The sequence below is a fragment of the Cetorhinus maximus genome, chromosome 19, assembly GCF_964194155.1.
Source record: "Cetorhinus maximus chromosome 19, sCetMax3.hap1.1, whole genome shotgun sequence".
Taxonomy (NCBI): domain Eukaryota; kingdom Metazoa; phylum Chordata; class Chondrichthyes; order Lamniformes; family Cetorhinidae; genus Cetorhinus; species Cetorhinus maximus.
Window position 1 is genome coordinate 7188505 of NC_135897.1, and position 27572 is coordinate 7216076.

At 46.5% G+C, this 27572-nt stretch overlaps 1 protein-coding gene across 1 annotated transcript; it reads right to left on the reverse strand.

The window, feature by feature from the left end:
• Positions 1 to 387: 387 nt before the first annotated feature.
• On the reverse strand, positions 388 to 26889 carry LOC144693624 (E3 ubiquitin-protein ligase TRIM7-like). Its single transcript, XM_078563455.1, has 6 exons — positions 26109 to 26889; positions 25919 to 26014; positions 23577 to 23807; positions 21068 to 21090; positions 19124 to 19233; positions 388 to 3745 (listed from the first exon to the last, which is right to left on the reverse strand). The coding sequence occupies exons 1-6, from the start codon at positions 26667 to 26669 to the stop codon at positions 3195 to 3197; spliced, it is 1572 nt and encodes a 523-aa protein (XP_078419581.1). The 5' UTR covers positions 26670 to 26889; the 3' UTR covers positions 388 to 3194.
• Positions 26890 to 27572: the final 683 nt, after the last annotated feature.

The window sequence follows — 27572 nt, forward strand, 5'->3', positions numbered from 1 at the left end:
AGGATAGCCAAGTTTCTTGCATGCACAATTGAAGAACTCGAGAGCGGCTTGCAAATCTGCTGCAGAGTGCATAACGAGACTACGGTCATCCACAAATTGGAGATCATGTATATCAGTGGTGGTCAGTTTAGTTTTGGCACAGAGGCAACTGAGGGTAAAGAGTTTTCCAACTAGATAATATCTAATGCTGACACCAGAGTTGCATCTATGATGGTCTTTCACGTTCAGTTATTTCTGTTCTACTAAAGTCTTGTGAAGGTTTCACTTGGGTGAATTAATACACAATAGTTGTTGGTCAAGCTTTCACATAAACACTAAGAGAAAGTAAAAAAAAACTTTGAAACTTCGTTTGTAATAAAAATTTAATTCAAAATTTAAACAACAGTTCAAACATGTAATGAATTGCATGACTCTTAATAATTGAAGCCTGTGGTAAAAATGTACTGAGTGAGTCCCATGTCGGGACATTTTTTTCAGATTTTAGTCATCTTTATTTTTGATTTTAACATTGTCCAGCTCCCCGAGGCAGCTCCCTGCATCCAGGGAGCTTTCAGCGCGCACTCCTCCACCCCCAGACTTTTGTGCTCCCACTCCTCCCACCATCCACCCCAGCAGCGCTGAGCTCAACGCTACTTTCATGCAGGCTGGCCGTTAATTGGCCAGCCAGTGTGAAATTGTGGTCGGGGGCCGATCGTGGGCGGTGGACTGTTTCCTAGCCGCTCCCGGGTCCGCCCGCCATGCTCGTCCAACCGACAATCCGTAAATCCTGCCCCTGGTGTCAGCTGTGGGCCACAGAAAGGTATCAACGGACTAATCAAGTGGACAGAACTGTGGCAAATGGAGAAATTCAGGGTAATGCATTTGGGGAAAGCTAACAAGGCAAGGGAATGCACAATGAATGGTAGGATACTGAGAAATGTAAAGGAACAGAGGGACTTCAGAAAGCAAGTCCACAGATCCCTGAGGGTGGCTGGACAGGTAGATAAGGTGGCCAAGGAGGCATAAGAGATACTTGTCTTTATTAGCCAAGACAAAGAATATGAGAGCAGGGAGGTTATGCTGGAACTGTATGAAATACTAATTAGGCCACAGATGGAATATTGCGTGCAGTTCTCGTCACAGCATTATAAGAAAGATGTTATTACACTAGAGAAGGCACAGTGGAGATTGCTAAGGATTGTACCTGCATTGGAGAATTTTAGTTGTGAAGAAAGATTGCATGGGCTAGGGTTGTTTTATTTGGATCAGAGGAGGCTGAAGAGAGACCTAATTGAAGCGTATAAAATTATGAGGGACCTAGATTGAGTGGATAGGAAGGAGCAGTTCCCTATGGTTGGGGGGCCCTTCACTAGGGGAATAGACTAAGTAGGGGGTTCAGAGGGGATTTGAGGGGAAATATTTTCATCAACTGGGTGGTGGGGTTCTGGAACTCGCTGCCTGAAAGGGAGGTGGAGGCAGGAACCTTTATAACATTAAAATGTCCTTGTATACACATGAAGTGCTGCAACTTACAAGACTACGGAATAAGATTTGCAAAGTGGGATTAGGCTGGATAGCTCCTTGTCAGCCATTGCAGACACTGGCACTGAATGGCTCCTTCTGTGCTGTAAATATCTATGATTATATGATTCGTTTTGACTTTGGCCAGTAGTGTAAAACTAAACACTCGACCAGCCACCTGTGATATGTCTTTCCCAATTTCCACCAATTTCAGTGGAACTGGAAATTGGAGAAATATATCATGGGCAATGTCTCCCATTTCACAGTATCATCAAAATTATACAGTAAATTCAAAATTATCCCCAGTGAACCTACTGGAGCTTTGGATGTGGACCTCTTCATACAGGAGGCTAAGCACCCGATCCCATCTGGCCAAGGCAAATGACAAGCAGCTGGGCTTTATTCCATGTTCCAATACCTGGATAATATTCAGGCTTGAGCTGATAAGTGGCAAGTAACATTCACACCACACAAGTGCCAGGCAATGATCATCTCCAACAAAAGAGACTCTAACCATCTCCCCTTAACATTCTAAGGCATCACCATTGCTGAATCCTCCATGATCAACATCCTGGGGGTTACCATTGACCAGAAACTGAACTAGAATAGCCAACTAAATACTGTGGCTACAACAGCAGGTCAGAGGCTTGGAATTCTGCAGCAAGTAACTCACCTCCTGACTCCCCAAAGCCTGTCCACCATCTACAAGGCACAGGTCAGGAATCTGATGGAATACCCCCCACTTGTCTGGCTGAGTGCAATTCCAACAACTCTCAAGAAGCTGAAAACTATTCAGGACAAAGCAGCGCACTTGATTGGCACCCCATTCACCACAATAAACATCTATTCCCACCATCACCAACACACAATGGCAGCAGTGCGTGTACAATCTACAAGATGCACTGCAACAACTCACCAAAGCTCCTTAGACCTTCCAAACCCACGACCACTTCCATCTAGGAGGGCAGCAGATAGATGGGATCACCCACCACCTGGAAGTTCCCCTCCAAGTCACACACCATCCTGACTAGAAACTATATCGCCGTTCCTTCACTGTTGCTGAGTCAAAATCCTGGAACTCCCTTCCTAACAGCACTGTGGATGCTCCTATACTGCATTGGACTGCAGCGGTTCCAGAAGGCGGCTCACCACCACCTTCTCAAGGGCAATTAAGGATGGACAATAAATGGCACCCACATTCCATGAACAAGTATGAAAAAAGACTTGTTAAAGCAGCTTCAGCTGGTCTGTTGTGTCTACAGAGGAATAGGGATTTGCCAGGAAACAGCACTGAGCCAGTTGTTAGACTGCTTTCTAGATGTTTTATTCCCACAGCACCTCTTCTACTCCTGTACAATTAGCCCTCAGAATCAAAAATAAATGCCACCCTTGCTTCAGGAATCAGCCACCATTAAACCAAAATAGAACAGGAATATCCACTTAGTGAAATGTTGAAAGCACATTTAGAGAAGAATTCTGCTTGCAGTTATCAGGATCAATTATTGCTTGAAAATTCAAGATGAAGTAAATATTAAGGTCAGCATTTAACATGGGTGTGATGGGAACAAGATGGGGAGGGGGGAGCCTTGATAAAGGTTTTAGCCTGGGTTTGTGGGACCACACAGTGAAGAGGTGGGACAACATGACTACCATCCTAACTAGAGAGCCTGAGATGAACATATCGGTCTGCAAACTTAGTGATTGTCCTCCATTGTCAACATGGTCATAATTACATTATTAGCTATCTCTAGTGCTGGATACAGAGGCTCACTGAATGTTTGCTCAAAAGTGTGCAAGTGGGTTAGTTTGTCATCTGACACACTATAAAAGGAGATTATCCCACAATCAAAATCCACAAACACTCCCACTGTGGTGGGGTGCTCTTTAAAATTACGTAGTTTGGTTTTAAAATGATTATGCAAGGCTAAAAAGGAGAACATCGCTGACTGAACACACCAGGATTTATCATTCTGTCCCAGAGAACATTCAGTACCCCGCCCTTTTCGACTGATGTTTCTGTAACAGACTCCGACTTTCCATCCCACTGCTTTATTGGTCTCCACCTCCCAATAGCAGCGGCCGTAGCTCACTCCTGAAGAGCAGAGGACCTGTTGTTTGCCGTTAAACCTGTGTGGGCTGTCTGGATATGGCTGTGTATCTGAAGATCCCAAAACAGTGCTGTTATTGTTAAACAGAATGAGGGAGGGATGTGCTGTATCAGGATCCAGAGTCGGTGTCCGTCCATCTACGAATCAAAGGAGAAATCAAAATAAATCAGCCACTCGCTCCTGACAGAGAGACTGAGGATTTTAAATACTGTGGGAGACAGACAAATAACTCACTGTCCTCATTCCTGGCAGAGAGGCTGAGGATTTTAAATTCAGTGGGATGCTGACAAATAACTCACTGTCCTCACTCCTGGCAGAGTGACTAAGGATTTCAATTACAGCGGCCAGGATTTTCCCTGAAATGCGCAGTCTGTTAGCGGGCAAGAAGAAACGTCGTTCCACCCACCGGCCACAATGGCTGCTTTTTGCGGCAAATCGTCGAATTGCAGTTGATTAATTATCCATCCGCAGGGAACACACCGTTCCACTGGTGGGCAACATCTGATTCACCCACTCCGCTGTGAACCTTAGCGCTGCCTAATTCCAGACACCATATCTAAATGGTGCATGTCAGGAAGATATAATAATTTTCATAATGTTAATGGAATTTATTGTAGAGTGGTTTCTGTGGGTCTATGGCTGTGTGTGGGTGTGTGTGAAGTAATTGAATGAAAAGCAGCTGGTCTGAAGGCTTTGGTGTATTAGAAGATAAACTAGATTTGAAATGTTAAGTAGGTGAACATAGGGGTAAAGGGAACATTTGCCTTTTCAAATAAACCAGGCTAGATTGATTTCAAAGGATGGGGTGAAATGTGTCACTTAGCCAGGTGAAGTAAGAAACAGTGGCCAGAATTTAGCCCTCGTCGGGTGGGCTCAGCAGGGGCGGGTGGGCGGGGGGGGGTTGGTCAGGAAGCCGACTGCTACCCGCGATGGAGGCTGGAAGGCGATTTCACACGGGCGGGCCAATTAAGGCTCGCCCAGCGTGAAACGTGAGTGGCAGCGCTCAGCACTGCCTGCGCGGGCGGGGAGGAGGAGGGCAGGCGTGAACTTCGCACGTGCAGGCGATGGCGCTCTTGAGAATCCCCCTGAAGCAAAGAGCTGCCTCAGGGAGGTGACGAGTTTTTTTTAAAAAATAAAGAAATGAAAAATATTATAAAAGGTGTCCCCTCTGTGACTCAGTCACATGAGCAGTCACATGTTATTAATGAAATTTTAAAATTTTAATTTTATTTTTATTTGCTTTAGGAAACCTCATCTCGCCCGTGGATAAGGTTTCCTAACAAACGAAAAGGCTGGTTGGCCTTTTCGCCTGCTCACCCACCGTAAGGTTGGACAGGCAGTGAAAAATGTCAGTTAACTGAGACTTTAATGATCTTACAAACCTTTTAATTGTTGGTTGGCATGCTGCCGATTCCCTCATGTGCCTGCCGACTGAAATATCGCGTCGCTGTGTGTTGACATTGGGACGCTCATCCGACGACAACGCGCGTCATTACACTCGAGCAGGTCAGGCGTAGGCCCGCCCGCCAAGGTAAAAATTTTGCCCAGTGTGTTTATTTTTCCCAAAGATTACTGGTAAAATTGGTACTATGAGAGATTTTTTATTATCAGGGAGGCAAAGTGCAAAGGCATAATGCAACAATGGGAATTTGCATTCAAAGTGGAAGATATATATAAAGGAGCAAAGGCTGTGTGTAAGGGTAGGCATTCCGAGATCTAAAATTGTGAAAAACCTCCAGCATCTAAGCCTCAAGCTGCTGTCTTCAAAGAGCTGAAGTTAAGAAAACTCACTTTGAATTGGATTGTTCAAGGTATCATGTTTCTTTGCCTGGGTCTTTTAAAATCTATGTATCTTACTGTTGCCTTAACGCAAGTATAACTGGGAGTTAGATTAATTAGGGGGTTTAGAAGTTATCATAGTGGTAATTTGTAGATCTATGTATGTACTCAAAATCATTTCTTCTGTTAATAAAGGTTTAATGTGGTTTTGTAAGAAACCTATAAGACTTGGTGGTCTTATTACTACTGAATTCAAGGCACGCATCTCAAAATTTATACAAATAGCAAAACAACTGTGGCAGTTGTTTCAAGTTTCCCTTTGGGGTTTGAGGAGCTCAGCATTTACCATCAGCTGTACCATAACAGCACACCTGCACAGCATTCACACTTTCTGCAACAGCTCCAGTGAAGACATGTCTCCAAAAGGCAGAAAGCATGCTGCACCCAAATTCAGTGACACCTCACTGGAGCACCTGCTGAATGTAGTCAAGGCCTGCCGCAATGACCTCTACCCCTGCTCTGGCCGCAGGCCTTTCACCAAGGTAACCAATCCGGCTTGAGTCGCAGCAGTGGCCAGTGCAAATGCCCTGCAGAAGAGGTCAGCCGCCCAGTGCAGGAAGAAGATGAATGGATCTCATCCATTCTGCCATGGTAAGTCAACCATTTCATCTCTCAACTCACACACTCTCAAGTCTGTCACACATTCACAAGGATCTCTTTCACTGCCACCTCAAGGGACATTACCAATCACTCACACACCCTCACATCTCCATCTAGCTTCATCTCCTCTGGAGTTTGCATCCTAATACTGTCCAAGCCTCCACTCGCCACCTTATCATTTGCCCTCACATGCGTCTTGCTCACATTTTCTCCATCTGTCTTCATGCAGGACAAGCTGACTCAAAACCAACTCCATTGGTTGGAGTCATACCGAGCACAAAGGAAGATGGTTGTGGTTGTTGGATGTCAATCATTTCAGCTCCAGGACATCACTGCAGGAGTTCCTCAGGGTAGAGTCCTAGACCCAACCATCTTCAGCTGCTTCATCAATGACCTTTCTTCCATCATAAGGTCAGAAGTGGGGATGTTCGTTGATGATTACACAATGTTCAGCCTCATTCACGACTCTTCAGATACTGAAGCAGTCCATGTCCAAATGCAGCAAATACTCCTTAGACCTTCTCCAGTCACTCAATGGTTCTGCAGTTCCATAATACTCTGGTGACTTTGAAGGCTGCAAACGAGGGGTTAAATCTAGGGGAACACAATTGCCATCTTGAGGGACCAGTGTTGAATGGGCCTTATTGCTTCACTTTCCTGACTTCCTGCATGTCAATTGAACATCTGCTAACCTGTCTCAGCTGCGCCTCTGTCCTCATGTTGGAACTATCATTTCAATTGGGTGACCCTTGAGTGCTCCCGCAATCCCCCAAGTCATGTGACTCAGTGCAACCTACCCCGTTCGTTGTCCCCAATGGATCCCCTGCCCTGCAGCTCCTTCCCTTTCCTCAGTCCTGGCTGGCCCCTTCCCCAATGGAGCCCTTGCCCTGCAGCACAGTAAAAGCCTTAACCCTGCTGTGGTACACTTGTTTTGAGACCCCACCCCTGAAACCGATGCGGTGCAGCCTGTGAAGCCTGGCTGCGTGATGGCAGGTATGTGAACTCACCTTGGGGGTCAGGAGTGAAGTGCAGGTCGCCAGCTGCATGTTGTTTGAACCCTGTTGTGAAACACATTGTTCTAATTGCACACAGACGTGGGCTCTTAATCCAGCATCGAGGGATGATTCCAGCAAGCAGGCGTCATAATGAGATGCTGATTTCTGCTAATGACTTTCGTGATAGTTGATGGCTGGAAATTGACGGCTTAAGCGTACAATCGCTTCCTCATTTTACATCATTGTAAAAGCGGTTTTGGGCCTCCTCGTGAGATTTAGCTCCCGTACCCTCCATGACACCCGCCAGGATCGGGAGTGGAAAATCCCAGCCAGTGAGAGATAGGTAAGTAACTCGCTGTCCTCACTCCTAGCAGAGTGACTGAGGATTCTAAATATTAGTCCCCTTTCTATGTTACTGCAGTCTATTTCTCTGCCTTCACACGAACCTGCACAGCTGCCATGTTTAAACCTGTGCGTGCAGTGCTGAAAGGTGAATTGCTATTCCCTTAACTTCCATTGAGCTCCATCGGGTTAGTGTGCAAGTCCAAAGACAGGGGCCGGGGTTTTCTGTGCCCGCCGACGTCGGACGTTTTCGGAGGCGTGAGCAGACAATATGGTGCAATCGGCTTCAAGACGGCGCGAAACAAGTTCACGATTGTCCGCTCAGTCCGCCAACAGCGGGCCGCGTTTTCCACCATCGGACGTCAGGAACCTCACTTTAATACATCAGCACGTCAACAGAATCACCGCCCGCACCAGCTGGATCGTCCGTCTGCGTCGGCGGGAAAGCATGCAAACATGTTTCACAACAGCGTGTAAGAGGCGTGCACTTGGTGGGCTGCACTTTGAGGGGAACACGGAGGGGAGTGCACAGCAGCGATGTGCAGCACTCACCAGGGTCACCTGTTGGACTTCAAGCTTGAGGAGCATTTGGTGGAGGGGGTGCGGTGAAGGGCAGCCCTGCCGCTGAGGTGGCCTGTTGGGGGGACAGGGGCAGCCTTGCCATTGAGACGACTTGTGGGGGGGGTCGCAAGGCAAGGGCTGCCTTGCAGTTGGGGTGACCTGGGGGTGGGGAGGGAAAGGGCAACGACAGCCCTGCCATTGAATAAAGCGCGCAAGAATTTGGGGTGGGGGTAGGGTGAGCGAGGGAAGTGGCCACGCATTCAGCAAACCTGTAGAAAGTGACCATTCCTCTGCAACTGAGACAGTTCAGGCACAACCACATTGATATGATTGGAGTCGGGCTTCTGGCTTAGTTGCCCACTCAAGCAATGCAGGGGCATCAAAGTGCCACTAAGTGCTCCAAAGCTTTTCACCACCAACCCCCGGCACAAACTGCAAAGTCTTGAGCATTTGACTTGGACAACTGTGCACATTGTACAATCTCCTTGCTAAAGTTGGCCATGGAGCAGTCACTGCTGGAGGTGCTCACAGCCTCTTGCAATGTCATCATCCCGGTTTGGACCAGTCTCCCCCATGGTTCAAGCTAGCAGTGCAGCCTTGCAGTGCAGGTTTGGAGAATGCCTATGCCTGAGGTGAGAGCACAGCATGCAGCCCAATGGGCAAACCTGCTGCCAATCGGTCAGGTGCAGTAGGGCCGAGGTGGGTGGGGTCTCAGGCAGCCATGCAGTGCACTAAACTCTGGCCATCTCAATGGTGGCCAGCACTCTCCAGGAAGCAGTAAGGGGCCTTCACACTTAACCAGAACAGGTTTTTAGTACACCTATGCTAACCATGTCTCTCTCTGTTTCATCCTGCAAGAGAAGTACATCAAGATCATGGAGCCTGGTAAACCAGCTGCATGCCTGATGGCCTGCAGAGAGCAAAGACAACGGAGGAGAGAGCGACTGAGGCTCCTAGCTGAGCAGAGGCAGGAGCAGCTGTGGCTCCCACACACGCTGCCGAAGAGTCACAGGGAGTCTGTTGACAGCCACGATCTATCGAAGTCGCCTTTCATTCCTGCAGATGACCGAGAACCAGTGTCGCCAAAGACTGCGCATGTCTAGAGAACATCTGCCAGCTACCACAGGATTTACGGGGAAGGCGATGGCGTAGTGGTATTGTCACTGGACAAGTAATCCAGAGACCCAGGGTAATGCTCTGAGGATCTGAGTTTGGATCCTGCCACGACAGACGGTGGAATTTGAATTCAATAAAAATCTGCAATTAAAAGTCTGATGATGACCATGAGACCATTGTTGATTGTTGTAAAAACCCATTTGATTCACTAATGCTCTTTAGGGAAGGAAATCTGTTACCTGGTCTGGCCTACATGTGACTCCAGACCCACAGCAATGTGGTTGACTCTTAAATGCCCTCTGAAATGGCTTAGCAAGCCACTCAGCTGTAACAAACCGCTACAAAGTCACAAAAAAGGAATGAAATCGGATGGACCACCTGGCATCGACCTAGGCACCGACAACGGCAATCTCAGCCCTGTCGACCCTGCAAAGTCCTCCCTACTAACATCTGGGGGCTAGTGCCAAAATTGGTAGACCTGTCTCACAGACTAGTCAAGCATCATACTCATGGAATCATACCTTACAGGTAATGTCCCAGACCTGGATCGCTGTCCCTGGGTATGTCCTGTCCCACCAGCAGGATAGACCCAGCAGAGGTGGCGGCACAGTGGTATACAGACGGGAGGGAGTTGCCCTGGGAGCCCTCAAAATCGACCCCAGACCCCGTGAACTCTAATGGCATCAGGTCAAACATGGGCAGGGAAACCTCCTGCTGACCTTTTTTTTAATTCATTCATGGGATGTGGGCTTCGCTGGCTTGTCCAGCATTTATTGGCCATCCTTAGTTGCCCTTGCGAAGGTGTTGGTTAGCTGCCTTGAACTGCTGCAATCAATGTGGTGTAGGTACACCCACAGTGCTGTTAGAAAGGGAGTTCTACAATTTTGACCCAGACTACCATATACCACCCTCCCTCAGCTGATGAATCAGTGCTCCTCCATGTTGAACACCACTTGGAGGAAGCACTGAGGATGGAAAGGGCACAGAATGTTCTCTGGATGAGGGCCTTCAATGTCTATCACCAAGAGTGGCTCGCTAGGACCACTCCTGACCAAGCTGGCCGAGTCCTAACTGAAATAGCTGCTAGACTGGGTCTGCGGCAGGTAGTGAGGGTTGAAATGGAGACAAAGTCCCGCCTTCACATTGAAGACACCCTCCATCATGTTGTGTGGCACTACCACCATGCTATATGGGATTTTGAACAGAGCTAGCAACTCAAGACTGGGCATCAATGAGGCGCTGTGGGCCATCAGCAGCAGCAGAATTGTACTCAAACACAATTTGTAACCTCATGGCCCGGCATATCCCCCACTCTACCATTACCATCAAGGCAGGGGTTCAGCCCTGGTTCAATGAAGAGTGCAGGAGGGCATACCAGGAGCAGCACCAGGCATACCCAAAAATGAGGTGTCAATCTGGTGAAGCTATAACACAGGACTACTTGCGTGCCAAACAGCATAAGCAACAAGTGATGGACAGAGCTAAGCGATCCCACAACCAATGGATCAGATCTAAGCTCTGCAGTCCTGCCATATCCAGTCGTGAATGGTGGTGGACAGTTAAACAACTCACTGGAGGAGGAGGATCCATAAATATTCCCATCCTCAATAATGGAAGAGCCCAGCACATCAGTGCAAAAGACAAGACTGAAGGATTTGCTACAATCTTCAGCCAGAAGTGCTGAGTGGATGACCCATCTCGGACTCCTCCACAGATGCCAGTCTTCAGCCAATTCAATTCACTCCACATAATATCAAGAAACGGCTGAAGGCATTGGATACTGCAAAGGCTATGGGCCCTGTCAATATTCCGGCAATAGTGCTGAAGACTTGTGCTCCAGAGCTTGCCACGCCCCGAGCCAAGCTGCTTCAGTACAGCTACAACACTGGCATCCACCCGGCTATATGGAAAATTTCCCAGGTATGTCCTGTCCGCAAAAAGCAGGGCAAATCCAACCCAGCCAACTACCACCCCATCAGTCTACTTTCCATAATCAGTAAAGTAATGGAAGGGGTCATCGACAATGCTATCAAGCGACACTTGCTTAGCAATAACCTGCTCACTGACGCCCGGTTTGGGATCCACCAGGGCCACTCAGCTCCTGACTTCATTACAGCCTTGGTTCAAACATGGACAAAACAGCTGAACTCCAGAGCTGAGGTGAGAGTGACTGCCCTTGATATCAAGGCCGCAGTTAACAGGGTGTGGCATCAAAGAGCCCGAGCAAAACTGGAATCAATGGGATTAAAGCAAAATGCCCCACCAAACACACCTTCCCTTCATCCCCCCGTCGGCATTCCGTAGAGACCGTTCCTTCCGGGACACCCTGGTCCACTCCTCCATCACTCCCAACACGTCCTCCCCCTCCCGCAGCACCTTCCCATGCAACCGCAGAAGGTGCAAGACCTGCCCCTTTACTCCCCCCTCCTCACCATCCAAGGGCCCAAACACTCCTTTCAGGTGAAGCAGCACTTCACTTGCACCTCCTTCAGTTTGGTCTGCTGCATTCGTTACTCCCAATGCGGTATTCTCTACATTGGAGAGACCAAACGCAGACTGGGTGACAATTTTGCAGAACACCTTCGGTCTGTCTGCAAGCATGACCCAGACTTTCCTGTCGCTTGCCATTTCAACACTCCACCCTGCTCTCATGCCCACATGTCCGTCCTTGGCCTGCTGCAATGTTCCAGTGAAGCTCAACGCAAACTGGAGGAACAGCACCTCATTTTCCGACTAGGCATTTTACAGCCTTCCGGACTTAACATTGAGTTCAACAACTTCAGATCATGAACTCTCTCCTCCACCATCACCCCTTCTTATCCCCTTTTTTCAATATTAATTTTTATTTTTTATTTTTATTTTTCATCCACTTATTTATATTTTTATTTATATTTATTTTCATTTTTATTCATTGTTTTATCCCCACCTTTTTACTATTTTCGATCTTTTTCCAACCTCCCCTCCCCCCACCCCTCCCCCACAAGGACCATCTGTCACTTGTTCATGTTGTTCTTTCCAGAGTGCTTACCCTTGTCCTGCTATTATCACATTCTGCTTTCTGACCTTAATGCCACCATCAGCACCTCCTTTAGCCAGGACCACTGTCATTAACACCCCTTTGTCCTTTTGTTCATGACATCTTTGTCAATCTCTCCTTTGCCTCTGCCTATCACTGGCCTTCTATCCAGCTTCACCTGCCTCACCCCGCTTAAACAGTATAAATTTCATCATATTTTTACTTCTCTTTAGCTCTGAAGAAGAGTCATACGGACTCGAAATGTTAACTCTGTCTTTCTCTCCACAAGTGCTGTTAGACCTGCTGAGTTTTTCCAGCAATTTCTGTTTTTGTTTGGAGTCAATGGGAATTGGGAGGAAAACTCTCCACTGGTTGGAGTCATACCTAGCACAAAAGAAGATGGTTGTAGTTGCTGGAGGTCAGTCACCTCAGTCCCAGGACATCACTATGGGAGTTCCTCAGGCTAGTGTCCTCAGCCCAACTATATTCAGCTGCTTCATCAATGACCTTTCTTCCATCATAAGGTCAGAAGTGGGGATGCTCGCTGATGATTGCACAATGTTCAGCACCATTCGTGACTCCTCAGATACTGAAGCAGCCCATGTCCAAATGCAACAAGACCTGGACAATATCCAGGTTTGGGCTGACAAGTGGCAAGTAAGATTTGCGCCACACAAGTGTCAGGCAACGACCATCTCCAACACGAGAGAATCCAACCATCGCCCCTTGATGTTCAATAGCATCACCATCACTGAATCCCCCATTATCAATATCGTGGGGGTTAGCATTGACCAGGAACTGAACTGGACTCGCCATATAAATATTGTGGCTACAAGAGGAGGTCAGAGGCTGGGAATCGTGCAATGAGTAACTCACCTCCTGACTCCCCAAAGCCTGTCCACCATACAAGGCAGAAGTCTGTAGTGTGATGGAATACTCCCCACTTACCTGGATGAGTGCGGCTCCCACAACACTCCAGAAGCTTGACACCATCCAGGACAAAGCAGCCCGCTTGATTGGCATCATATCCACAAACATTCACTCCCTCCACCATCTACAAGATGCATTTCGGGAATTCATCAAGGCTCCTTCGACAGCATCTTCCAAACCCACAAGCACTACCATCTAGAAGGACAAGGGCAGCAGATAGATGGGAACACCACCACCTGGAAGTTCCCCTCTGAGTCACTCACTATCCTGACTTGGAAATATATCGCTGTTCCTTCACTGTCACTGAGTCAAAATCCTGGAACTCCCTTCCTAACAGCACTGTGGGTGTCCCTACACCACATGGGCTGTAGCAGTTCAAGAAGGCAGCTCACCACCACCTTCTCAAGGGCAATTAGGGGTGAGCAATAAATTCTGGCCCAACCAGCGAAGCCCACATCCCATGAATGAATTTTTAAAAATTGGCACTACAGGGACATGAGGGCATCCACTGCCAATAGTCGTGAAAGTGACCACGGCGCTGAATTTCAATGCCAGTGGCTCCTTTCAAGGCTCTACTGGTGACATCTGTGGGATCTCACAAGCCTCTACCCACAAATGCATCCATGAGGTCACTGATGCCATCTTCACAATGGCACACAACTTTGTGCATTTCACACAGGACCAGGACAGCCAGGGCACAAGAGCGATTGGATTCACCCAGGTCTCGGGTTTCCACAGGTGCAGGGCATGATCGACTGCACTCACGTGGTGCTCAGATCTCCGTTGCAACACAGGGTGGGCTACATCAACTGCATGGAGTTCCACTCGCTGAACGTGAAGCTGGTGTATGACCACCAAAAACGCATCCTGCAGGTGTGTACATGGTTTCCAGCGACTGTGCATGACTCCTACACCCTCAGTCGGTAACAGATCCCTGACATCTTCCAGGGTCCACAGAGGGATGGCTCCTTGGGGACAAGGGCCACCCGCAGAGGCCGTGGCTGATGACAAACGTGCCTCGGCCTCAGACTGCAGCAGAGCGACGGTATAATGAGTCTCGTGCTGCAGCTCTCAACTTGGTGGAGCAGACCATGGGAAGCCGAAAATGAGGTTCCAGTGCCCGGACCGGTGTGGTGGAGCCCTGCAATACAGTCCGCAGAGGGTGTCACACATCATCATCATCTGCTGTGCCCTTTACAACCTGGCGCTGCAACAGGGAGATGAGCTGACTGAGGAAGAGATGGAGGAGCTGGAGATCTCCTCCAATGAGGAGGACACCGACGGGGATGAGGGTGAGGAGGTCCCCGAAGGCAACGATGACAGGTCCTCGCACTGGCTAGATGGGGCAGGCGCATGGGAGGCCCTCATAGCTGCTAGATTTGTGGAAGATGATGACGACATGCAGTGAGGTGACCCCATAGACCCTCACATTACATCTGTGAATGCTTGACTCCAGTCTGGCTTATGGCAGCGTGAATACGCTCTGTGAGAATGCTCCTGTCATGGAGACGCAGTGGAGACCCTAACAGTCGCTCGACTGCAGGAGGATGATGACCAGATGCAGTAAGGACACTCCGTAGACCTTCACATAGCCAATTAATGGCCAGCTGGCATGAAATGCATGCTGCAGCGCTCAGCGCTGCTGGGGCGGAGGCAGGAGGAGGGCGAGTGCCTCAGGGAGCTGAAGATTTTTAAAGTCAAAATAAAGAATTTACAAATGTTAAGAACATGTTCCCACTCATGTGACTCTGCCACATGAGCAGGGACATGTTATAAATGATATTTCAAAATTTTTATTTTATTTTTAATTGCTGTTGGAAACCTCATCCCACCCGTGGATAAGGTTTCATAAAGAATCCAGAGGCCGCTTGGCCTTTTCGCCTGCCCGCCAACCATAAGGTTAGACGGGCAGCAAAAAATTGCATTCACTTAATACTTTAATGGCCCTAATAGGGCTGTTAATTGTTGGCGGGTGCGCTGCCAACTCCCATGCGCACCAGCCAAGTGAAATCTCACGCGAGTGCGTGATGACTTCAGGATGCTTGCCCGACGTCATCATGCATCATTTTACACTTGAGCGGGTTGGGTGCATGCCTGCCCGCCCAGTGAAATATCAGCCCCAAGTGTCGTCTAGCGAAGCTTTTATACAAGTTTAGTATAACTTCTCTACTTTTCAATTCTTTTCCTTCTGGTAATAAACCCTAATTCCTGGTTTACATTTTTATGGCCACATCTTTATTTTTAGTATAAAAATAGAAAATGCTGGAAAAACTCAGCTGGTCTGGCAGCATCTGTGGAGAGAGAAACAGAGTCAATATTTGGAGTCCATATGACTCTTCTTCAGATCTCTGTGTTGAAATTAATCTTCCAAATTATATGGCCATTTTACACATTTATTAATGTCTTCTTGTAATTTGTTGCAGTCCTCCTCAGTGTTGACTATCCACCCCAATTTTATGTCACCTGCAAATCTAAAAATTTTTTTATTCCAAAGTCTAAATTGTTAATATAAATTGTGGTCCCAGCATTGGTCTTCCTGGGACCCCATGTCCCACCTTTTGGCATTCTGAATTATTACCTTTTTACCTCTATTCCCTGCTTTCTATCCTGCAGCTAGCTATCCATTCGACAACTTGTCCCCTGACTCCATTAGTCGATTGTGTAGCAACTTATTGAAGGCCTTTTGGAAATCTAGATAATGTAGATGAACTGAATTAACCCTGTCTACTGTCCCTGGTGCCTCTTCAAAGAATTCAATGAGGTTGCTCAAGAAAAATTTTATACATTATTATATTTTGGCGTCCAGATTATTTTGATTCTCTCAAACGTGGTTTTCCTTTATTTTTCCTATTACTAATGTTAAGCTGACAGGCTTATAACCCCATGGACATGCTCTGTTTCCTTTTTTAGATATATGTATAATGTTAGCTAACTCCCAGTCCTGTGGCACTAAACTTCTTTCCAATGAATTATTAAATATGTGCAATAGTGCCTCTAGATTCTTTCAAAATACACAGATATCGCCTGTCTTAAGCAGGAGTTTATTCTCTGAGTTTGATTAGTTTTTTAATATTCTCCTCATTTTTTTATTTAAAATGTACTTAAATCATTTCTAACACCATCCTCTAGTGTCATGTCCACCTGATCTATCTCCATGCTAAACACTGAAACAAAATAATTATTTAATATTACTGCCATTTAGCTGTCACTGCCTGTGATTTTATCCTGCCCATCCCTTGATGACGTGATTTCCATCCCGACCTTCATTTTTTTTAAATTTATGTGCCTGTAGAATAGTTTACTATTTTGTTTTATGTTCCTTTGGTGATTTGATTTCATTTTTCCTCTTTCCCTACTTATTTTTTGACTTCGCTTCTAATCTCTTTATTTCTCCCTTATCATGCTCTGTCCTATTGTCCATATATTTAGTGTGTGTCCTTCCCTCACCCTCAAAATTTCCCCTGTGTCTTTATCCTTCCATGGTGTCTCATCAGTGTTCAGTTTCTTCTTGCCCATTAGCAGAATATATTTTTCTTCGACTATATTGAACTGTGGTTTAAATATTTCCCATTTCTGTTCTACATCATTGCTTGCCAACGTTGCTGCCAAGTTCAACATTATCTTAAGTTCTATTCTCAGGCATTCAAAATCAGCTCTTATTCAATCTATTACCCTAGCCTTCATCATGCTTAATATCCTTTTTAATTATTATCCTAAACCAGGTTGTCCAACCCATGGCCTGGGGCCCCGGAAGCCTCTGTATCCGGCTCCCAGGAGCCAGTGTTCAAACTACAGGTAAGTTCAATGAAAGATTCTGCAAGGCGCTGCCTCTCCAATCAGAGCCCAGTTCCCTCCTGTGTTTGCCTATCACAGCAAAAAGGCAAAGAAGGTTTTATTAGTTAACACTGCTGCTTGACACTTTTCAATGGTCATTTTATTTAATTACTTTTTCAAAAAATTATCGATTTATTGCTTTGACATCAATTTTTTTTAAATTCATGTTTACTGTTGTGCCAAACCTTATCTTGCCAAAATTTGCTCATCAGCCCCTTGAGTGAGAAAAAAATTGAAATGTGGCTCACCACATGAAAAAGTTGGACAAACCTGTCCTAAACAGTATTATATTATGGTCACTATTTCCTAAATGCTCCTTACTTTTACTTCTCTCGTCTGCTCTGCCTCATTCCCCATTACTAGATCTAGTAGCAACTATTCCCTTACTGGGCTTCTCATATACTGGGTTAGAAATAAGTCTTGTACACACTGCAGGAACTCCATTCCCTTATCCCCTTTACCTATTTCTCTAGCCAATTAATTTCAATATATTTGAGATCAGCCATGATTATTATTCCATGTATTTCTTCCTCCATCTCCCTTCCACTAATCTAATGTCCTTTAGGGAAGAAAATCAGTTGTCCTTACCTGATCTGGCCTTCATGTGACTTCAAACCCACTACAATGTGGTTGACTCTTAAAATGCCCTCTGAACAAGGGCAATTAGGGCAATAAAGGCTGGCCGAGCCCACACCCCATGAATGAATTTTAAAAATGCTTTGTAGACTACCCCTATTAGTGTGATTGATCCTTTATTATATTTTATCTCTATTCACATGGATTCTATTTCTTCAATTTTTTTCTACTGCCATTATGTTGTCTCTGAGAATAGTTACTCCACCTCCCCTTTCCCCCCCCTATCATTATAACTTCCGCCAGTGAATGTGGGTGGAGATAATGTTTTTTGCCCCTGTTAGTCTGGTTGTCTGTAAACAATATGGGCTGGATCTTACATGGCCCTGCTGGTCGTGTTTTCAGCAGGGGGGCATGTAAAATATGGAGGATGTCCAGCCCACCACCTTCCTGCCCGTCCCTGAGCTCACCCCATACAACAGTGGGTGGGCAGGTGGGTACCAAAATCAGCAGCCCCCTGCCATATGTAAATAGATAATTAAGGGTCAACTGAGCTTGTTAACAAGCCAATTGACCTCGATAACACACTGCCCATGGCATAATACGGTTGGTGTGGGAAGTCAGGCAGAGTGGGCAGGCCGTTTTTGTAAAAGGTCTTTGAAAGGGCGGGAAGGAAGTGGGGGGGGTATCATCTTCGGGGGTGTTGCCCTTTGCATATCGGCGGATGCAGCCGTCCCTAAGATTATAGCCCCCTTTCTTCCTACCTGCCTGGCCTCCAAACACCATCACTCCCACTCCCCTCTTTAAGCTGACCAAGCCCTTCCTGCTCAATACCCTAGGCTTATCTCACTCCGGGATTCATTAGGCCTTTGTTTTCGTCGTGGTTGCAGTCCTGGCAACTCCCACTACTGCGCTGCCGGGACTGCTGGAGCCGACCACCAATCGGATTATCGGATTGGCCTACAGCTCCTGAGGGAGGGACTTCCTCCCCCGTGACAGATGGAAGTCGCACTCTGCATCAATTTAGCCCGCCCGCAGAGTGTTATAGGCTGCGGAGCAGACTGGCACAGAGCGAGTCGGCTTCCAGCCAACTTTCCTACCGTTCACCCCCCTCTCACCCCTGTAAAATGCAGTCCTATATCTCAAAACTTAATTGACGGATTTCAATGAAACTTGATACGTCGATAGGGTATGGCCCAAGGAAGAACTGATTCGTTTTTGGACAAGATGTAGACCTGGACCGTAGAATGTGTTAAAGGATCTGTTTACATTGGGCGATAGGCTGACTTGATTTTTTTTTTTCAGAACAGTGTGTGTTTTATTTAGAGCGTCGTTGACTGTTTTAGAATTTTGTGGATTGTCGTAGCTGCTGTGATGGAATTTGTTTTCAGGGCAAGTTGTTGGATGTGGAATGACCTGAAGCCTCCTCAGTGAGATGGAACCTCTTCATAAAGATTTCTTTTTTCAGCTTTGTAGCTACAGAGCATCAACCAGGCAGGGAAAAAGCCTCAACCAAAAGCTGTGTAATTGTAATAATGTTGAGTGAACACAGTGCAGTGGAGGTCTGTGCTCTGTTGAGTTCTCTCTTCACTTGTTTCTCAATACATTATACCCCACAACGTTTAATTCCCAGCCCTGATTTTTCAGTCGCCGTGTCTCAGTAATCAGCATATTATTTCCCCAATTTCCCTGTTTTGAGGTGTACTTACAGAGTCTGACTATCTCTCCTCGGTCCCACAGCGTTCTCTTCTGCTCCATTGGATACTTTGTCATCTTTTTAATGGTTGATTTATCCAAAAGTTCAGCTGCTTTGTTCATTCTGGAGAAACAATACAGATTGGAGGGATCACAGAAAACTTAGCTAAGACACGAGTTAACATTCACATCTGGTTCCACAATACCTCAATCAACACGAAGTAAACTATGGAATTGTCCGTTTCAGTGGGTCTATTTTTAGAGGTGCTGTCTGGTGACTTTTCAAATTGTTTTACACAGGTTTGCATGCGTAAATCAGCCGCGCTTTAGTTCATACAGAGATGCCTAGAATGTACTTTAGTGATGAAGGAACACACAGAATAAATGAGACTAAAACAAGCATCTATTGCTGGAACTGAGCCAGTGTGGCATTCCATGGGAATTTTGGAAACATGGAGGAGATGGCCTGGCCTTGCTGGCCCTGTTAATTATGGCACATGTCCTGTGAGATGAGACTTCTAGCCATCATGGACTTGCACGTCTGACTTTGTTGGAGCCTCCAGCCTTGAGCTCGCCTGGATATTGATTGCCACAGCCCCCATCAAGGTGTCCCCCATAAGGAAAAAACATTAAAACTTGGAAATGGTTGGGACTGGCCGAACTGGTCCTGTATACCTGAACATAGAACTCCAATAGTACTGATGCCATTTGTACTGCTTTTTGACAATTTTGAACTGCTGAGCTGAGAGGTTTTTTTTCTTTTTTGCTGAGGCCTACCTCAGCATTAAGTGAGCCATTGGCTTCTGGGTCATCATTAGAATGGAAATCCCTTTCTTTAATCTTTACACCTACCTCTAAGAGCCTCTACATAGCAGTGATTTGGGAGGGGCCACACACAGCCTCGACAGGGAAAACCTTCACTGAATCTTTGAACAATAGTGACTGAAGCTATAAGGTGGCCCTTGCATCCAGTTAACGTGAATTGTTGACCATATGTTGGGGGACTTATATCTCTCAATTGCCTTTCATCACAAAAAGCTCACTTACTGTGGAATTTAGTTTCAGCAACAGAGAGCCCCACCAGCACCCCCAACACACTGGCTGGCGAATCAGTGGAAACCCCGTGCTGCTTTTCATTGGGCAGCCTGACGCCATTACCTAGTAACCAGGCACTTACCTGGACAGCGTCGAGCCTCCCGTTGGATTAAGACCCCAGTAAGGTAGAAATCCAGGGGCTGGCAACTCTCCATTGTCAGCAGCGCCACCCAAAGCTATGGCTGCTGCTGGTAATGCTCTGAGGCCTTCACCAGGGATTATTGCCGGATCCCTGAGACAGGAGTGGGGCGGGTTGAGGGTCACTGGGAGAGGGGCAAGGGGTGTCAGATGCAAGGGCAGGAGGGTGGTTTTCAGTGACTGCTCCCCCCCCGCCACCACTTCATGACTCTGGGCTCCTTGATCAGGCACTGAGTGCCTGTGAATAAAGGGACCCATCTGGTAAACTGCTGGCTTAACAAACAGGATTTGCTGGACAGTCTTCAGGAGCCAAGGGAGATTCGTGCAAGCCCTGTTAAATCCCTGGGCCACCATTAACTTCCAGTGCGCTCAGGGATAATTGGCTTTAAGTGGTTCATCACTGAGTCTAAATGACATCCCTCCCCCACCAGTGGATGGGATTCCCATGTCAGGCCCTTCCCCTCCTCCACTGAACCCACTAAATTGGAGACAGTTTTCCTGATGTCGGGAATTGGGAGTGGATACACCCGCACAATTCTCCTGGCCTCCTCACCATCATGCCTGCTCCAGTGGGCTCGATTAAATCTAGGCCAATCAATACCAGTTCCCCACCTACAACATTCTACAGGAAAGTGCACAGGGCTTGGCTAGAAAGATGAGGCTCATTTGTCCATCGTTTGACAAATTTTCACACACTGAATGACATGAAGCTGATTTTCACATACCTGGATGCAACTGAGTGAAATGCCTGCAATAAAAGAGACAAAGGAAACTGAAGTCAGATAAAATATGTGAAACATGTACAAGAGAATGGGATTTGGTAGAATTTTGGAGGAACTATTAGAAAGGACAGATCCTGCATGACTAAGTTAATTTAACATTTTGCTAAGGGAATAACAGATTTTTATATATAAACTTTTAGAAACCATTTGATTTTTTAAAAATTGTGATGGGTAATCCTCGGGTGCCTCATGGATGCCCAAGGCCTGTGAATGCGGTGAGCAACACACATTCCTGTTTTGCGTAACAGGCTGCTGAAACATGTGAACTGTGTCCCATGCCTGGGTGTAGTAACCCGCCTGCAAGTTTCAAGTAAGAATGGACAGAGCATGCAGCAAGCACATTCGACGCATCCATTCCAGGCATTTGGCGATCTAACCAGCAATCTTTAAAGGCACAGTGAGAGGCCACCCTAGAACAGGCCCAAAAATTATTGTCATCTCCTTGTTCCATAAAAATACTACCAGCCTATTGAACCTAGTAACATAGGGCGGTGTTTCATGGAAGTGACATGGGTCTCGTCTGCTGGCTGGAGGGCTAGTGAGAGCCTGTTTTAGGGAAGGCCCCCACCATATTGAGTGGCGCCCGGGCATTTAACTGCTCAGCCGTGAGCCATCCCCCAGGATCAAGGACCCCAGGGCAGAAGTTCCACCCGTCGAGAGCTTCCAGCCAATCAGAGGCAGAAGCAGCGCCGGAGTGGTGGCTGCTGCCAGTACAACACCCAGCAGGCTCCTAGTATCATAGCTGGATCCCAGGCTACAGCGGTGGGAGGGGGTCACAGGGTGGGAACTGCACCGGGGGAGGGGTGGGTGCGGTTGGCAGCAAGGGCAAGGTGATGGCTCCTCCCTTCCTGACACCCCTCCGTGACACCCTAGTTCACTCCTCCATCAACACCTCATCCTCTTCCCATGGTACTTTCCCATGCAACCGCAGAAGGTGCAATCCCTGCCCCTTTACCTCATCCCTCCTCACCGTCCAAGGGCCCAAACACTCCTTTCAGGTGAAGCAGCACTTCACTTGCACCTCTTTCAATTTGATCTATTGCATTCGCTGCTCCCAATGCGGTCTCCCCTATACTGGGGAGACCAAACGCAGACTGGATGACCGCTTTGCGGAACACCTCCGCTTTGTCTGCAAGCATTACCCAGAACCTTCCTGTCACTTGCCATTTCAACACACCACCCTGCTCTCATGCCCATATGTCTGTCCTTGGCCTGCTGCAATGTTCCAGTGAAGCTCAATACAAACTGGAGGAACAACACCTCATCTTCCGACTAGGCACTTTACAGCCTTCTGGACTTAATACTGAGTTCAACAACTTCAGACCATGAACTCTCTCCTCTATCCTCACCCCTTTTTTCAATCCCTTTTTAAAAATTTATTTCTTATTTGCATATTTTCATTTTTATTCACTCATTCATTGTCTTATCCCTTTTTACCCTCCTTTTTTATCTTTCGTCCCCAACCACCGCCCCATACCCCCACCACCCACCCCAAAATGTGCCATCTGTCACTTGTTCTATGTTGTTCTTTCACAGAGTGCAGACTCTTGCTCTACTATCAGCACATTCTACTTTCTTACCTTTATGCCACTATCAGCATCTTTGTTAGTCTTCACCACTACCATTGCCACTCTTTTTGTCTTGTGTCTATGACATATTTGTCAATTTCTCCTTAGCCCCCACCTATCGCTGACATTCCATCCTGTTTTATCTGCTCCAACCCCGCCCCCCCAAACAGTATAAATTCCATCACACTTCCACTTCTCTTTAGCTCTGAGTCATATGGACTCGAAACATTAACTCTGTTTCTCTCTCCACAGATGCTGTCAGACCTGAATTTTTCTACCATCTTCTGTTTTTATTTCATATTTCCAGCATCCACAGTATTTTGCTTTCATCATAACATTCCATTAGCCTCCTTAATTACTTGCTGTACCTGCATGCTAATTTTTTGTGACCCATGCACTAGAACATTTAGATCCCTCTGCAGCTCGGAATTCTGCAGCCGTTCTCCGTTTAAGCAACACTCTGCTTTTTTATTCTTCCTGCCAAAGTCAGCAACTTCACATTTTCCCACATTATACTCCATTTGCCATATTTTTGCCCACTCACTCAACCTATCCATCTCCGTCTGCAAACTCCTTACGTCCCCTTCACAATATACTTTCCTACCTATCTTTCTGTCATCTGCAAACTTAGTTATCATGGCTTCACTCCCCTCATCGAAGTCATAGATATAAATTGTAAAAAGTTGAGGCCTTAGCACAGTGCCTATAGGAAGAAAGAACAAAGCACTTCCATTCATATAATGTAATGGCATCACATAGCTTGAAACAGCCAGTGAACTACATCTGAAGCCTGTTAACCATTATAGAGGCAAAATTAAAAACAATCATTGCTGGTATAAACTCTGTTGTAGAAGTAGCACAGCAATTTTGAAGCAATCTATTACCTGTATAAACAGGATATCTTCACTCATTCCAACGTGATTCAGGTCAGTCAAAGATTTCTCATACTCTTTCACTTGGTTCTGGAGCGTGAGGATCCTGTCATGAATCACTGTTGTTATACGACCCTGCTCTCTGCTGAGCTTTTGGAGGGCAATGAACTCTTCATTTTCAATCTGCTCCCTGTGAGCTTTGTACTTCTCCTGAATACTCTTGCTTGTTTCAGACATCATCTCCTTCAAAAGGAACATTTTAGTGATTTACACAGGAATAATCCTTCAGTAAACACACACTCTTCATCACCGTGATTGTATCATTAACTCTGGAGAAGCAAAGAACCAACTAACATTTGTTTCTTTTTATTCATTTACGGGATGTGGGCATCACTGGCTAGGACAGCATTTATTGCCCATCCTTAATTGCCGCTGAGAAGGTGCTAGTGAGTCGCCTTCTTGAGTCCATGTGGTGTAGGCACACCCACTGTGCTGTTAGGGAAGGTGTTCCAGGATTTTGAAACAGCGACAGTCAAGGAACAGCAATATATTTCGAAGTCAGGATGGTGAGGAATTTGCAGGTGGTGGTGTACCCATCTGCTGCCCTTGTCCTTCCAGATAGTAGCAGTTGTGGGTTTGGGAGGTGCTGCCTGAGGAGCCTTGGTGAGTTTCTGCAGTGCATCTTGTAGATGGTACACGCTGCTGCTACCATGGAGGGAGTGAATGTTTGTGGATGAGGTGCCAATCAAACAGGCTGCTTTGTCCTGGGTGGTGTCCAGTTTCTTGAGTGTTTCACTTATACAGGCAAGTTGAGAGTGTTCCATCAGACCCTTGACTTGTGCCTTGGTAGGTGGTGGATAGGCTTTGGGGAGTCGGGAGCTGAGTTACTCACTGCAGAATTCCTAGCCTCTGACCTGCTTTTGTAGCCATTGTATTTATATTGCTAGTCCAGTTTAGTTTCTGGTCAATGGTAACCCTCAAGGATGTTGATAGTGGGGGATTCAGCAATGGTAATGCCATTGAATGTCAAGGGGCGATGGTTAGACTCTCTCATGTTGGAGATGGTCATTGCCTGACACTTGTGTGGCGCGAATGTACCTTTTACTGTATATGCGTAAATAGTTCTAGTAGTTAATAGACACTTACAGTTAACCTACAGGAGGTTAAGACAAAAACATAAAAACAAAAAGCTAAAAGCTACTGCGGATGCTGGAAATCCAAAACAAAATAAATTGGCAGTTCTGCCGAAGGGCCATGAGGGCTCGAAACGTTGACTGATTTCTTCTCCGCCGATGCTGCCAGACTTGCTGAGTTTTTTTGGAGGTTAAGACATACCATTCTGTAACCAACACACTCCCCACAGAGGCTGACACTCAGTAAGTTCATGAGCCCATATGCAAATGCACCCTGACACTTAACTGTCCTCCTTGAGTAGAACAGGAAATCAACACTACCTCATGACAAAAACATCATTACAACTCCTGAAAATTTGGCATTAACATAGGAAATGAATTGTAACTGGCCTGAAACTGCTTGGAAACTCAGAAAGTGGAATTCTCTACTCATGAAATCCAACTTGGTTCACAATGCAATGTAAATGTTATCTCCTGATTTATAAAAATAATTCAATGGCCAGGATTTTTAGGATGGCGGGGTTTCCCTTCCCGTCATGCAAAGAGTTGACAGACAACACATCCCCGTCGATACTGCCTGCCCCATAGCCATTTAATGCTCCATCAAGTATTATTCGGCTGGAGGCGGGGCTCCCGCCCCTCTCTCGGGAGGAAACCCCACCTCAGAGAGCAACCAGACAATTTGATTGACCAGCAGCTCTCTAGTGTCTGCAGTGCCAGGTGCTGCAGTGGTCAGAACTGGTACTACAAGCAGTCCCCAGAGTCAAATGTCCCAGGAGTCCAGGACCAGGTAAGGTTTGGGAGTCTTAGGGCGGGGAGGGTGGCTGAGTCCTGGGGGAGGTAGACAGAGGGGTATTGGGTTGTCAGGAGAGAGGCTGGGGTGGGGGGTGCAGGGAATGGGCAGGGGGCCCATTGCTGGCTTCCCTCCCCCACCAGCCCCAAAATTCCTCCCATCATCCTGAAAATTGAGGCTGTTCAGGAAATGGCCCTTAAGTGGTTAACAACTGGCCACAAATGGGGAAAGGGCCGAGGGACCGGCCTAGGCCTTGCCTGTCCCAGCCTAAAATTGTGGAGAGGTCATGGTGGGTGGGAACGCAGCAGGAAAACCATTCGAGAAATTTTACACCTATCTTCTACCTACAAACCTGCCAGCAGGAGAACATAAAACTCTGCCCAATAATTTTACAAAAGTTGATTTGATGCTGCTGATTTCAAACTCACCAAAGTATGTTTATTTTTGTTCTGAAGAAACTCCAGAGCCTCTTGAATAATGATGATGTTAATCTTCATCATGGATTGCTGATTTTCCATATTCCTCTAACATGGAGTAGCAGAGACACAATTATTTCAAGTCGTTTACACTTTATATAATGAATTTACCTCAAATGTGTTTTCACGAATGCACACATACCTTCAGCTCCTTCACCGCTTCACTGACACTGATCAAATTGTGGTCCTTGTGGTCTCCTGCTAAAGCACAGAGACTGCAGACGCAGACTTCATCGTCCTTGCAGTAAAGCTTCAGCAGCTCTTGGTGCTCTGCGCATTTTCCAGCAGCCGCATTCACAATGGGGTCTATGAGAGGGTGGCTTTTAAAAGCTACATTTTCTTGATGTGGCATGAGGTGAGTGGGGCACATTGATATTTCACATTTCAGGCAGGTTTTAACTGCAGGAAGCGGCTGCTTGATGCAGCAGCTGCAGGGAACGACCGTCTGGAACATAGCCCAGCTCTTGTACTTCTGAACGATGTTTGCTAGTTGGAAGTTCTTCTCCAAGGGCCTTACCTTCATATGCTTTCGACACTCTGGGCAGGAGTAAAAGCCAGTACAGCTCTCTTTCCACAGGTTTTCAATGCAGGCACAGCAGAAGCTGTGGTTACAGTTGAGCACCACCGGATCATTGTAAACCTGCAGGCAGATGGAGCAGGTTAGCTCTTCCCTGAGAGAGTCTGTCTGAGCAGCTGCAGCCATGTTTCCCCTGAAAAGAAACGAATCTGAAAGTGATTGTGTTTAAGAAGCGCTGGGAGGAAGTGACTGGTGGTGCCCTAACTTAGATCAGGAAATTGAGCGCCGCGTATCCGAGTTTGCCGATGGCACAAAGACTAGTGACGTAATAAATAGTGTAGACGGCAACATGAAATTACAAGGAGCATTTAGTACATTTTAAGAGGCAGATAGATTTCAGAGCAAGTGCGAGCTCGTCCATTTTGGAGCGAAAGAAAATGGAGTGAGAAGATTTTAACTGTTGATAAGCAAAGAACAGCGGAGGCCTGTGGGATTTAGGGGTCCATGGACGTAATCTTTAAAATGTCAAATAAAATACAAAAAAGAATTAAAAATTTGAATAGAATGTTAGCCTTCATAACAAGAGGACTAGAATATAAAGACATGCAAGTTTTGCAACAGGCGTTATGAAGCTCTCCTTAGACCACATCTGGAATGCTGTGTACAGTCCTGGGCACTGCACCAGTGAAAGGATCTACCGGCCTTGCAAGGATACACCAGAATGATCCAACGGCTCTGGGGTTCAGGTTAGGAGAGATTACATAAACTAGCCTTGTATGCTTTGGAATACAGAAGGTTAGGCAATGATTTGATTGAGGTTTTGTGGATTTTTGAATAGGGTAGATCAAGGGCAACTTTTTCTGCTGGCTGGGAGTCCTTGGGCAAGTGGACATAACCTTAAAATCATGCTGTGGGGAAATGAGGCAATACTGCTTCATGCAAACGTTGGTAGAAATATGGAACTCTCACTCACAAGTTTAATTCAATGCAAAATGCAATATCACAAGTGAAATGTGACATTTATCTATCAATCTGTGACGGCCCTCCCTAAAATAAAAAAATAAGTTTACCAAACACCATTTCATGAAG